Source organism: Balaenoptera musculus, chromosome 1, assembly GCF_009873245.2.
Source record: "Balaenoptera musculus isolate JJ_BM4_2016_0621 chromosome 1, mBalMus1.pri.v3, whole genome shotgun sequence".
Classification (NCBI taxonomy): Eukaryota; Metazoa; Chordata; class Mammalia; order Artiodactyla; family Balaenopteridae; genus Balaenoptera; species Balaenoptera musculus.
In genome coordinates, this window is record NC_045785.1 from 9,042,946 (window position 1) to 9,055,376 (window position 12,431).

The 12,431-nt window shown below is 53.2% G+C and overlaps 2 protein-coding genes across 8 annotated transcripts in view; one reads left to right on the top strand and one right to left on the bottom strand.

Moving 5' to 3' along the window:
* Positions 1–6,217, top strand: part of CLCN6 (chloride voltage-gated channel 6) — a 28,525-nt gene extending 22,308 nt beyond the window's left edge. For 5 of the 7 annotated variants that reach the window (XM_036871753.1, XM_036871834.1, XM_036872021.1 and 2 more), the window contains 3 exons: positions 1,359–1,466; positions 1,611–1,736; positions 4,166–6,217. In XM_036871753.1, the coding sequence (XP_036727648.1) occupies positions 1,359–1,466; positions 1,611–1,736; positions 4,166–4,246 (315 nt within the window). In that variant the 3' untranslated portion in view covers positions 4,247–6,217. Of the gene's footprint in view, positions 1–1,303; positions 1,467–1,610; positions 1,737–4,165 lie in introns of those variants that run through there. The other 2 variants (XR_005022197.1, XR_005022218.1) reach the window with 2 other exon arrangements.
* Positions 6,218–10,094: 3,877 nt separating this feature from the next.
* Positions 10,095–11,888, bottom strand: NPPA (natriuretic peptide A). The gene is made up of 3 exons (XM_036867639.1): positions 11,343–11,888; positions 10,918–11,244; positions 10,095–10,395 (listed from the first exon to the last, which is right to left on the bottom strand). Exons 1-3 carry the CDS (start codon positions 11,460–11,462, stop codon positions 10,384–10,386), a joined length of 459 nt encoding a protein of 152 aa, XP_036723534.1. The 5' UTR covers positions 11,463–11,888; the 3' UTR covers positions 10,095–10,383.
* Between the last annotated feature and the right edge of the window lie 543 nt (positions 11,889–12,431).

Consider the following 12,431-nt stretch of genomic DNA (forward strand, 5'->3'; position numbering starts at 1 on the left):
TTAATCTCTGCCATGAATGAGCTTTGTTACATGTGTCATCCAGAGAAATACCCTTCTTCTCATCAATTCCCCTGTAGTTTTTTTCTTTTTTCTCTTTGGTTTTTGTCGAGATAGCAGGCGTGGGTGGGCTGTGTTCAAAGTGGTCCCTATAGCGACCTGGGACACACTTCACCCCTTCACATGGAGCCTGAAAAAGTCACCCAGAGGACTGGTTTCCAAACTGACTCTCCTGCTTTGTGTCTTGCCTGTGGGCAGCCAGCTGAGGTCACTCGTGGTCTCACTGGCCTGCAGAAGAGCAGCTCACATGGGCAGGACAGAAAAGGCCATGGGTGGAAAGGCTCAGGCTTGGGGGGGTGGCCTGTGGGGAGGCCCAGCCCTGCTGGAATGGGGGAAAGGTCACGTGCGGAGCACAGGGGACAGGGAATTTGGAGGCATGAAGTGGGCCAGACTGCACAGGGCCTTGCCTGCACACAGGAGCCGCCAGAGCTGGCCCGAGTCAGTGGTGGACGGCGAGGGCTGTGTGCAGAGGGGAGGAGAGCGGGGCGGAGCGGTGACCAGCACCCGTGCTTCCTGTGCCCCGCTCGAGAGCTGGTAGTGGCGGCCCCGCTGCCCGGTGACGGTCAGCAGCAGTGAGAGCTGAGGGAAAGTCCAGAAGACTCAGAACACAGGAGGAGTAACAGAGCTCCCTTGTGAGTCTCCTGTGGCCGCCATTTCCAGTCGCCGCAACCTGGGCGACTTCAAACAACAGCAGGGTATTCTTTGAGAGTTCTCAGGCCACAGGACGAGGTGCAGGTGTCGGCAGAGCCGTGCTTCCTCCGGAGGCGCCTTCCTCGTTTGTGGTGGGCGCCAGCAGCCCCCGGCCTGCCTCGACTGGAGGCTCCTCTCTCACGTCTGCCTCCTCGTCACCCACTCTCTCCCTGTGTGTTCTCTCCTCTCTTATAAGGACAGCAGTCATTGGGTTTAGGGCCCACCCTAATCCAGTATGACCTCATCTTAACTTGATTCCATCCACAAAGGCCTTGTTTCCAATGAGGCCACGTTCACAGGTACCAGGCGTTAGGACTCTGACGTATCTTTTGGGGTGACACAAGTCACCCCACACAGCTACTATTAGCACCTTTCTCGTTGAAACTCTAGAATAGCTCAGGTCTGTTTTACAGATGAAAGGGAAGTTCAGAGAAATTAGGAGACTGGCCCAGGGAGATACAGCTAGGAATTGGCAGAGAACTGGCTGTGGAGCACCTGTCCTGGCCCCTGCTCTGCCCCGCCCTGCTCTCAGACGCAGAGGGGGAGGTCTCTAAAGGTGACCCTGCCAGTTGCCGCGTTCGGTGCGAGGACTGTCTCGGTTGGGATTGCAGAGCGCCAGCCAGCCGCGCCTCTCCTACGCTGAGATGGCCGAGGATTACCCGCGGTACCCTGACATCCACGACCTGGACCTGACCCTGCTGAACCCGCGCATGATCGTGGTGAGAAGGGCTTCCCTTGGGGACGGGGCCAGGCATGGAGGCCGAGGGCCTGTCCTGCGTGGACCGCTGCTCGTCTGCACGGTTGGCATCTGATCCTGGGCGGGCAGGACAGGCCACAGGTCCCCTGTGTTGTCTCCTCTGCAGGACGTCACCCCGTACATGAACCCCGCACCCTTCACTGTTTCCCCCAACACCCACGTCTCCCAAGTTTTCAACCTGTTCAGAACGATGGGCCTGCGGCACTTGCCCGTGGTGAACGCGGTGGGAGAGGTGAGCGTGAGGGCGTGTGTGCCTGCGGCCGCACCTTCTGGAAAGGACCCTCTAAGGGCAGCGCTGCCGGGGCGGCGGGGCCTCTCACCCAGGAAGGAGCAGCAGAATCCCGCAGGGAGGCTTCTCAGACCCGACCTGCTCTGCGGCTCCCCACCGGGAGTGAGGGGCCCAGGGGTGGAGGGGGAGGCTGGGGTAGCTTCGGGGACCTTCCCCTTTGCCTCCGGGGTGTTTCTTCTACGCCGTCTCCTGTGTGGCCGGCAGATGTCGCCAGCGTCTCACTGGTCTTCCCTTCTGAGGCCCAGAAGCGCTTAGGGCCTTGTCTCTGTCCTGAAACCTTCCTCTTCACCTTTGACCTGACGGCGCCTCCTTGAGGAGGAGGTCAGTTCCCCACCTGTTATGGGAATTTGTAGCAGTAAATGAGGGAGTTTCAGACAAAATACTTGGAGAGTTTTGAAAGGTAAAATACCTAGTGATTATTGCTACAGATTTTTCCATTGTTTTCTTTTTCTTAGAACTCCATTGTTTTTCTTATTCCACGAACATTGGTGTTTGTAGAAACATATGAAAATATAGATATAGGCGGGAAGAAGCGATGCCGAACCCTTACCCCTGTAGAGGCAGCCACGTTAATGCAAAGTATATCTTGTTCTTTCCTCCGTGTCTAGACATAGAGGTTTTATATGTCAAGGTTTAGTGAAGATGTTAACACTATTTATCCTGTTTAATACCTTAATGTTTCAATTAACCTATAGGAAATGACTTTCCACAGCAGAAGGTGTTCCTCGGGATAACTCTGACAGCTCAAGAGCTTTCCGTTGCGTGGCAGTCCGGTCACTTACTCAGTCGTCCTCTGTTGTGCAATATCTAGTTAAATTTCACCATAACGGTCACCTGTTTGAGGCTTTCGGTGGGTGTCACCTCGTTGCCCTCCAGGAAGTGACGCCTCTCCAAAGTGAGGGTCACAGCAGGACCTCCAACAGCACGGCGTGTCCTGACGCGGGTTTAGTGGCAGGGAGTCAAATCGTGTTCCTTGAAACACAGCCGCGCTGACAGTTCTAACGCAGTTGATCGTGTGGGACACCCGCCTCAGTGGCAGCTGTGAGTCACCGCGATGACTGGGGGAACTACCCGTTTAGGGAGGACTCTGGTTCTCTGGACTCTCAGGCTCTGCCATGCGTCTGTCCCTGGCTTGGCGGCGGAGACCGGGTGTTCCCCACACAAAGCAGTTCTCTGGTTCTCCGGGTGCCAGCTGGGCGTCCTAAACTCAACTCGGCCCTGGCGCTGTCTGCCGGGGGCGGCATCGGGTCCCTCGGGTTGAGGGCTCAGCCCCACAAGACTGTTCATCACACCCGCCTTCCCCCACTTCAGTTTTCAACGGAAGGTCCAGGTTGTCACCTGCGCTCCTGACTCACTGGCTGTAAATAGGAGGTTCCCATGACCCCCTGCTCACAGAACTCCGGAAGACAGTTACTTACATCCTTTTATAGTAAACAGTAATTTAGTAACCCCGGAACGGCCGGATGGAGGAGATACACTGGGCAAGGCATGTGGGATGGGGAAGGGGTGCCGAGCTCTGCGTCCTCTCTGGCGCCACCTAGCACCTTACGTGTTCACCAGCCTGGACACTCTCCAAACCCTGGAGTTCAGGGATTTTAATAGAGGCTTCATGACACAGGCATGATTGATTACATCATTGGCCGTTGGTGATTGATTCAACCTCCAGCCCTCCCCTCCCACGGCTGGGGGGATGGGAATGAAAGTTCCAATCTTCTGGTCACACACTTGGTTCCCTGGGAAACCAGCCTCCATCCTTAAGGGCTTTCTAAAAGTTACTTCATGAACATAAACTCTGGGGTGGTTGAAAGGAGCTTGTTATGAATAGTAAGACACCCTTATTACTCATCACTTAGGAAATGCCAAGAGTTTTAAGAGCTTTGTGCCAGGAACTAGGACAAAGTCCAAATATGTGTTATTATAAATCCCAATATCACAGTGACTCAGGTAGTTCTGAAAGATGGTATTTCTGGCCTGGAGCAGGGGTCACCGCCTCTCAGAAGCCTTCCCTGGGCTCTGTGTCTTGCACACGCACACGAAGCAGGCTGGGTGTGGTGGCTGAGAAGCTAGAGAGCGTGGGCCCTGTTTAAAAAGACATTCATGTGCAGATTCTAGCCGGCCCAACTAAAACCTTTTGGAGCTAAATTTGTGCCATTGGCCTCCAGCTTGTGATCGCGAGTTGTCTCTTTATCTCCTTCCCATCTAGAAATTAGGTGGCCTTTGAAATGAGTGTCCGGATCCTTCCAGGACCTGATTCTGGCCCTGCCGTTTATTGAGACGGGCCGGGCAAGCTCTGTCCACTCCTGTTCCTCATGTTCTCGTCCCAGTGGGGTTCACTCTGCAGGTGACTTGGGTCTTTTTTTGCTTCGTCCTAGATCGTTGGGGTCATCACACGGCACAACCTGACACACGAGTTTCTGCAGGCACGGCTGCGGCAGCACTACCAGAGCCTATGACGGCCCGGCTCGGCCTCGCCACCACGTGCCAGCCCGTCCACTCGGGGAGCTGCAGCTCGGGCTCCGCCACCATGGCTGGCCAGGGCTGTTCCCGTGCACGGAAGATGCCCAGTCGCCCGCGCGCTTGGAAAGCCTACAGTCATCGAACGCTTTGCCATCAGAGCTCCCGGGGGTAGTGTCAAGCCATCAGAGTCTGGACTTGTGTGAGCTCTCCGCCAGTGTCTTCCCGTTTCCTGCCCCCCGCGCTCCCCCATCCAGTGCTGGCACAGGCCCCAGCCCCTCCTCCCCGCTCGCACCAGGACCGGAGGGGAAGTCAGGCCTCACCCACTGGCGGGGGGGCACTCGGAGCAGGTCCCCCGCCACCTCTTTGCTCCTTTCCTAGGGAACCCAGCTGTTGCCTTAAACCATCATGGGAGGGACCTTGACCGAGGCAAACACTGGGTGGAATGCCAGTTGCAGAATTCAGTCAATTACTAAATTGAGGAATCGGGCCCTGAGAAAACTACGCATGTTTCAGGGAGGCCCGCCTTCACTGGGACTCTTAAGTTGACATCTTCAGCAGTTCATTTTGAGGGAAGTTCTGCTTCTGGGTGTGAGCTGGTGCTCTGGTCTTGCCCCTGTGCTGTGAATCTCCCTAGAACCCGAGAAGCACAAAGCATTCAAATCCCACTAATTAGTTCCTGAACAATAACTCTGACAGTAGGGTTAGATTTATATCTGCCCTAGTTTTGAGCATTTCGGCTTCCTCTCCATTTTCCAGATTACCCATGGTCTCCGAGTGCCACGTTTTCACCCTGATCCTTTTCTTCTCCATGGAATTACTAAACTTTCCTTAAGTTTTACCTGCATCTTCCTGGTGAAGCAACCCCAGCCCAGAGGATCTTGGCATCACCACTAAAAGCAGGGCACCCCTAGATGAAACTGCTTCACTTGCCTCTGGGCAATGGTGCAGTTATTCAGAAGATGGAAAGGAGTGAATCCTGAGCCAGGTCCACTCACAGGTACACGATGTGGCTTAAAAAGCCGGAGTGTGACAGTACAGCAGATGTTTATTCGAGGAAGAGGGTGTCTGCCCTTCACGAGCACTTCTCACTGGCCTCCTGCTGGCCATCCCCAGCCTACCGAGCGGCTCAGCAGTGGAAACTTCAGGAGAGGTTAACAGTGGGGAGAGGGAGGTGCCTCCTGCCAGCACGTGCCCCGGGGTTTTAACATCAAGCGGAGGAAGCCTCCCTCTCTCTTTCAGTGACTTAGTTTCCCTCTGGGCTGGTTGGTCCTCTCTGAACAGCCACCCAAAGGCATTTGCGCTTACTTTCCTCTTGCGCGCTCTCTACGTGTTTAGCAACGTCTTAGCCCGTCGTGCAACCATGTGGCAGATGCGCTCTGAGAGTCAAGGTGGCATTCATTTGCATTACGTTAGTTGTTTTTTGTTTTTTTTAATCATGGAATTTGCCTGAGGACGTCAGTGCCAGGCCTCAGCAACGCCGTTCTCTCCCCTAGCCTCCCGACTTCTTTTGCCGCCTTTAAGCCTGGGGGTGGGGGTGGGGGGGGGTGTCCGCCCGGCTTTGCTGGCTCAGGTCTTGTGCGCCACACACTCTAGGGAACAACTCCATCTACGCCGGGGGGCTGCGTCAGCACCATTGCCAATGACTCTGGCCCCTCCGTTCCTCCTATTTTCTTAATCTCTTTGACCAAGATTACTTCAACCTATAAAATTTTCAACTTCCTTGGGTGCACTTGACTTATGAAACACAGATGAAACTCCCAGTAAGTAGTTCGGGAAATCACAAGGACCAAAAGGGCAAGCCCTTCTAAATGTGATTGTGTTCAACCAGCTGCCACTATTTTAAGGCAGCATTCGGAACTTGACCGCATTATTTCTTCCTTTTATTAAGAAGGAAACCAATGCCCAAGTCAGGCGGGTGGCATGACCGCCCGTACCAGGAACCTGCTTTCCTCTTCCCTCTCCTTCCCTCGCCTTCCCTCGCCTTCCCTCGCCTTCCCTCGCCTTCCCTCGCCTTCCCTCGCCTTCCCTCGCCTTCCCTCGCCTTCCCTCGCCTTCCCTCGCCTGAAACTGGTAGGACTGAGGTCCTGCATGAGGATCCCCCGCCTCCAGAGGGTGGGGTCACGGGCTGCTGGCCTCCAGGACACCCTGGGTGAGTGGTGTTGGAATTTATGCCTCCTGCACATCACGTTGTGTTTAAGTCACCAGATATTTTGTTCCCCTCAGTGTAGCCCAGAGATAGACAGCAGAGTGCAAACGCCTCCCTCCCCCAGAAATGACTGGACGGCCGCCAAGGAGGACCCAAACCCAGCCCCTCTGGAAAGGCACGTTATTTCCTGTCCTCTCCTGGCATCTTGCCCTTTCCAGACAAGCCCAAAGACAAGCACGGCTCCACTTGTAACAAAATAACTGCAAGCCTGACTCCTTTGATTTCTGTTAGTTAGAAATCCGCATTGCAGCATCCCGCCTGTTAGCAGCCTGATCACCTCCCCGTGAACGTGGCACCTGGATAAACAGAAACCCTCGGGGGCTGGGCCGGGGTTGGCTAGAGATGGTTTCCTGTTTCCCCAGCTGAGGTGATGGGGGAGGGGGCCAAGAGTCCCCACCCGACTGGGGGACCTTTGTGCTCTGGGGGACGATTTACTTGTGACCTTGTTTAACAGTTCCAGACTGGAATGGACACTTGCATACTTGACCCAGCTGACCATATGACATTTCTGATGCAAAATCACACACTGACACGGCCCTCGGGGGACAAGAAAGCCTCTGGCAAGGCCAGCAGCGCCCTCCCAGGCCTGCAGTATTGCCCCAGGGCTCGTGGACCTTGGTCATTTCAACAGTAGCAGCTTCCTTCTTTCTGTTTGCACTGTTTGTTTATACGGTAATGTTAGCTAATTCTACTGTGTATATAAATTGTTTTTTTATTTTAATTTGTAAAATTCTATTTTTATTTGAACTCTTGGAACTTGGAAGTTCTCACTGTAACTGTAACATGTCAGAATAAAATGTCTTCATCTCCATCATCTTCTTGTCTCCACCGTGCACTTTCTTTAGAGTGGTACATACTTGGTTTTCATTTCACTCCCTCTCTCTAATGTGTCAAAATTGCACAGCTGGGGAGGGGGTTTATAGTCTCAGGTCTTTTTCTATAGCTCTCCCAGCAGGACTCTTCATCTGCAGGGGGCCACTTACCACATTAATATAAGAACCAGTTTAGTCCTGAGGATCTTAGAAAAAACCACCGGTGTTCCCCCTTCACATCGACGCTATTGGGCCTTGTTTACAGGCCCTTTCCTCCTATAAAGCCACCTGTCCTTCCAGCCATTCCTTCCTGCAGCAGTCGGTGGAGAAGCCATTCGGTTCCTGTTGGTGTTGCGTTTAGGAAGTTGCCCCACAGGCAGATTTCCCCGATGTCCAACCAGAACAAATGGACCTGGTGCTGGGCCTGAGGACGTTTAGCCCTTGCAGCCAGCTTCCGTCACTGCCACCTGCCATGGCTCTTTGCTCACATTTTGTTTTGCCGGAAACGTGAGTTTCTTGGTCTCCAGTTGTCCTGCCTCGAGTTGCCACCCCACAGTGGCAGAAACGGTCTCAGTCGACTCAGGTCCCTCCACCCATCCCCCCTTCCACCCATCCCCATCCCCGAGGGTCCTCTAAGTTCCAGGGGCGTCTCTTGTGCGTTTGGGTATTTGGCACGTTCAGTGAATTCCATTGGCGAGCATCCGCTGTGTCACTGCGACACCTTGGCAGTGAGCCCAGGTCCCCACTCCTCTCAGCAGCTCCCGCTCCCCCAGTGCCGGACCTCAGGAGCCGGCTTTGGACAGATGCCTCTACCTTGCTCTCCACCCTCCTGATCCTTGTGAGTCCTCTGTTCTTGGCTTTCCGCCCTCTGCGTTCAGAGTCCACATAAGGAACATCTTTATGAGAAGTGGTTACCTCAGTGTTCTTTCCCCACCTCCCTCTCTAACCATCAATTAATTCACTCCTGGCCTCCCCTTCCCTCTACAAGGAACAAGTTGCTAATTTATTTCCTCTTTTCTCAATTTCTGTACCAGACCAAGACAATTTGACCGACATTTATAGAGCACCCAATGTGCCACGTGCTGCAGGGGCTGCTGAAGGGGCATTGACCCTCCAGGGGCATTGCAGTTCAGGGACACAGACACAGTTGCATACCAAGACAAATTGTGGTCTATGATAATAGCTATACGATAGTTATAACATGCTGCCAGTGAAGAGCTTGATTTGTCCTGGGCATGTGGTATCAGGGAAGGCTTCAGGGAAGAAGTGACATTCTCAACGAGCCTTGAGAAATGAGCAAAACGGTCTCAAGGGCTCTGGATGAAGGGCATTCTAGGTGGAAGGAACAGCGTGAATAAGGGCGTGGGGAAGCGAAGGTGGAGGGTTGTCGGAGGAGTGTCGTAGAATCTGATTCGGAGAGCGTGGTGTCAGGGGGTAATGGCTGGGAAAATTGGTCAGAGCACTGCTTCACGTTGCAGGTGAACTCAGGGCCTGGTATTTTCTGCTTTGGGCAGCACCCTTTTCAGAAGCAGATACAAAGATACAAAGAAACTTCTCCAGTGGCTCCCCCCTCAGTAAAACCTACAAGTCCAAACACCTTGGACCTGAATTTGGGAAAGCCAATGGCTAATTTTTTAATTTAGTGCCCAAAAGGCACATAAACTTGAAGTTTGTCAGCACAGCAAACATTTCTTTCTTCACTTTGCTCAGCTTTTAAACCCAAATATCCTGCCCACTCTTCTTCAGATTAAAAGTGCAATTCACTCAGCTGCCGCACTACCTCTCTAAAGGTGTCAGAGAAGAGTTAGTGCCCTCATTTTACATATGTGCCTCTAAAAAATAATAATAATAACAGTAACCAAAAAACACTAAGTGTACAAAAAGTGTCATATTGAGTACAAGCTACGTTCGATGTAACCAGAAAAAAAGCCCAGATGTTTGTAAGTTTTCTTTTCAATAAATAAGTACCCTGAATGTGAGCAAATCTGAATATAAAGATGAATGCCCTTTTGGTCTCCAGGGGCTTTTTCAGGATCCATGGTGAGGCTGCAGTGTGAGTGAGAGCAAGTTGAGAGCTGTGGTTTGAGACCCTACCCCTTACACACACACACACGTGCTCACGGAGGGAGAAATGAAAGGAAGTCGAAGTTGTCCAAACCCATAGAATGGACACCACCAAGAGTGAACTGGATGTGAACTACGGACGTTAAGTGATCATGATGTGTCACTGTAGGTTCATCCATGGTAACAGATGTCCCACTCTGGCAGGGATGTTGATAATGGAGGAGGATGTGCATGTGGGACGGACAGGGATATGTGGGAAATCTCTACTTCCTGTTCAATTTTGCTGTGAACCTGTAACTGCTCCCCAAAATAAGTTTATTATTTTTTTTTAAAAAGGAAGTGGGCTTCCCTCGTGGCGCAGTGGTTGAGAATCTGCCTGCCAATGCAGGGGACACAGGTTCGAGCCCTGGTCTGGGAAGATCCCACATGCCGCGGAGTGACTAGGCCCGTGAGCCACAACTACTGAGCCTGTGCGTCTGGAGCCTGTGCTCCGCAACAAGAGAGGCCACGACAGTGAGAGGCCCGCGCACCGCGATGAAGAGTGGCCTCCGCTTGCCGCAACTAGAGAAGGCCCTCGCACAGAAACGAAGACCCAACACAGCCAAAAATAAATAAATAAATAAATTAATTAATTAATTATTTAAAAAAAAAGGAAGAAGAAAAGAACTGAGCATTATTCTCTTTGACAAAAGGTAAAATCCCAAGGACTATCAGGCTGAACTCCCTTCCCCAGGAAATGAAAGAAATCACACCAAGCCTTCAGCTTCTGTCCGTGGTGCTGAAGTTTATTCATTTTCAAACCGATGTCAGTAACAGGTGATTAAAATTTAACGCAAGGGTGGGAGAGGTGGAGAAGCCACAACTAAACCACTTTATCTACATTTAGCATAAAATGTGAGAAATGTTGACAGGAGGCTGATGCTTGAATAGGACACTCGTCACAGCTCAACTTGATGGCAACGAGACGGGACAAAGTTGAGTGAGAGATCCCAGGGGATGAGGGTCTCTCGAAGTCTGCCCAGGGTCTGGCCCACCTTTTCCTCCCTGGCCGTTATCTTCGGTACTACAAAGAGAGCAGAGACATGTTTGGCTTGGTGACCTGCCTCCACTGGAAAAAGTCAGCTTCATAGGACCGTGCTCCCTTCCCCCCAGCCCCTGCTCCAGCCTGACGACCCTCTGAGTTCCATGAACTGGTAAACAAATTGCCCATTAGAAGCTAGTAAAGTCAATCCTGGTAAATTTAGATCCTTCGGGATCTGACAATTCCTCGAGGGACGTGAACTGCCAATCAGCAGTACGCAGGTGACTCGGCCCCATGAACGTGTTAAGTTCCCAGTGCTCCTGGCAGTAACTTCTTTTCTTCTTAGCATTTTCTCAGCAGACTGTAGCTGAGGATGGTATCATGGTTCTGAGACTCGTGGGCACCTACCCAGTTGGGACAGAAATTTCAAAGGGAGTAAGCGTCTATGCTGTTCCCTTTCCTGTTGAAGGTGTCCCCTGGTGGTATTCTTTCACAAGATTTGAACCTCAACAAAACCACCATTTCCTTCCCGCCCACCCCATTTCCATCCCCAGTTCCTCTTACCCGGAAGCTGTTGCAGCCCAGCCCGCTCTGGGCTCCAATCCTGTCCATCCTTCCCCCGAAGCAGCTGGACCTCCGCAGGCTCCGAGGGGCAGCGAGCAGTGCCCTCAGCTTGCTCTTCAGGAGGGCAGATCTATCGGAGGATTCCCAGGGGCCCCGCCCAAGGGCACCCCCATCTCTCTGGGCCGGGTTGACCTCCCCGGTCCAGGGAGGCACCTCAGAAAGGGGGCTGAGAGGGACCCCAGCTTCCTCATGCTGCTCACTTAGTACTTGTTGGGGCACAGCCTCTTCTTCTAAAGGCATCTTGTCCTCCAAATGGTCCAGCAAGTTCTTTACAAAAGGAAAACAGGGAAAGGGAGAAGTCTCACTGCCTGGCACAGTGTCACAAAGCCCCCTCATCCCAGACCGTGCCCCTTTCCTGGCCCTACCTTGAAATCCATCAGGTCTGCGTTGGACACAGAGCCATACACGGGGTTCGCTCTGGTTCGCCCTGGGAGCTGAAACGCCAGAAAGAGGAGGAAGCTCGCGGCGATGGTGGCGGAGCCCATGCTGGCGTCGGTCAAGGGGCGGTCTGGTGCTTGCTGCCTCTTCTCTCTCCTCTCTGCTTTCCCACCCTCGGCCTCCCTCCGTCTCCGTCTCCCAGCTGCCCTGCGCCTCCTCTTTTTATAGCCCCTTGGCTCTCTGAGAGCACAAGAGGGACGGAACCCTCCCCATTCTGTCACTTGCAGCGATAAAGCAGCTGAGTGAGGAGCCAGCAGAAGATGCCCTTTTAAAGTTATCAGTCCAGCCAGCTCGTCACAGCCCCTCCGCCTTGAGCAGCTCCGACAAGCCCGGGACCCTCAGCGGCAGGAGCCACATTCTTGTTGATTGGCCTCAAGAGGTTCCCACTTCAAAGGTGTGAGAAGAGCAAAAAAGTGTCCTTGGTTATCTCACAGCGATGCCTCAGGCTTCTTTCTCATCAGCCACCGGACCCGTGCGGGGAAGCCGAGGGTGACAGTTGGCCGGCGCCCAGCTCCCCTGTTGGTTTGCGGCTCAGCTGTCAGGGGCTCCAGATAAGGGCGGGAGGGGAGGAAATGGTAGGCAGCCGGCAGCTCAGCTCAGGACAGATTAGTCCGGATGCTCAAGCTGGCCTCATACCTGATTCATCGGCGGCGAGGGCAGACCTCTCCCTCCACAGGGCTGTCCTGACCCCTGGCTGTCACCCTCAGTGGTCAGGTGAAGAGGGAGTTATTTTTTAGAGTACTAAGTCAGCCAGAACCAAATGTGACAGATGTCCCGAGAACTCCGCTCCCAAATAGAAACGCAAGAAAAGCTTTGGGGACACAATCATTCCTCTGCAAAGCTTCCCCTCCTTCACCGCACGGCTCCCCCCCAGGGTGTTGGGGGAGACTGGCGCTGAGAGGATGCCAGCATTTTCATTTACAGAAGCTCGCTGCTTCTCCGACTCTGGGTTTGAAGCTTGTAATGCCTCACACCTCGCCGGGAAAGCTCCCGTGGCGAAGCTGGCTGATGGAGCG

Bases quoted from the DNA above. Each gene is read 5' to 3' on its own strand.
- NPPA (XM_036867639.1), bottom strand. From the start codon at position 11,462: ATGGGCTCCGCCACCATCGCCGCGAGCTTCCTCCTCTTTCTGGCGTTT. The intron at 11,245-11,342 runs GTAGGGCCAGGA...CCTTTTGTAAAG, and splicing joins CAGACCTGATGGATTTCAAG to AACTTGCTGGACCATTTGGA.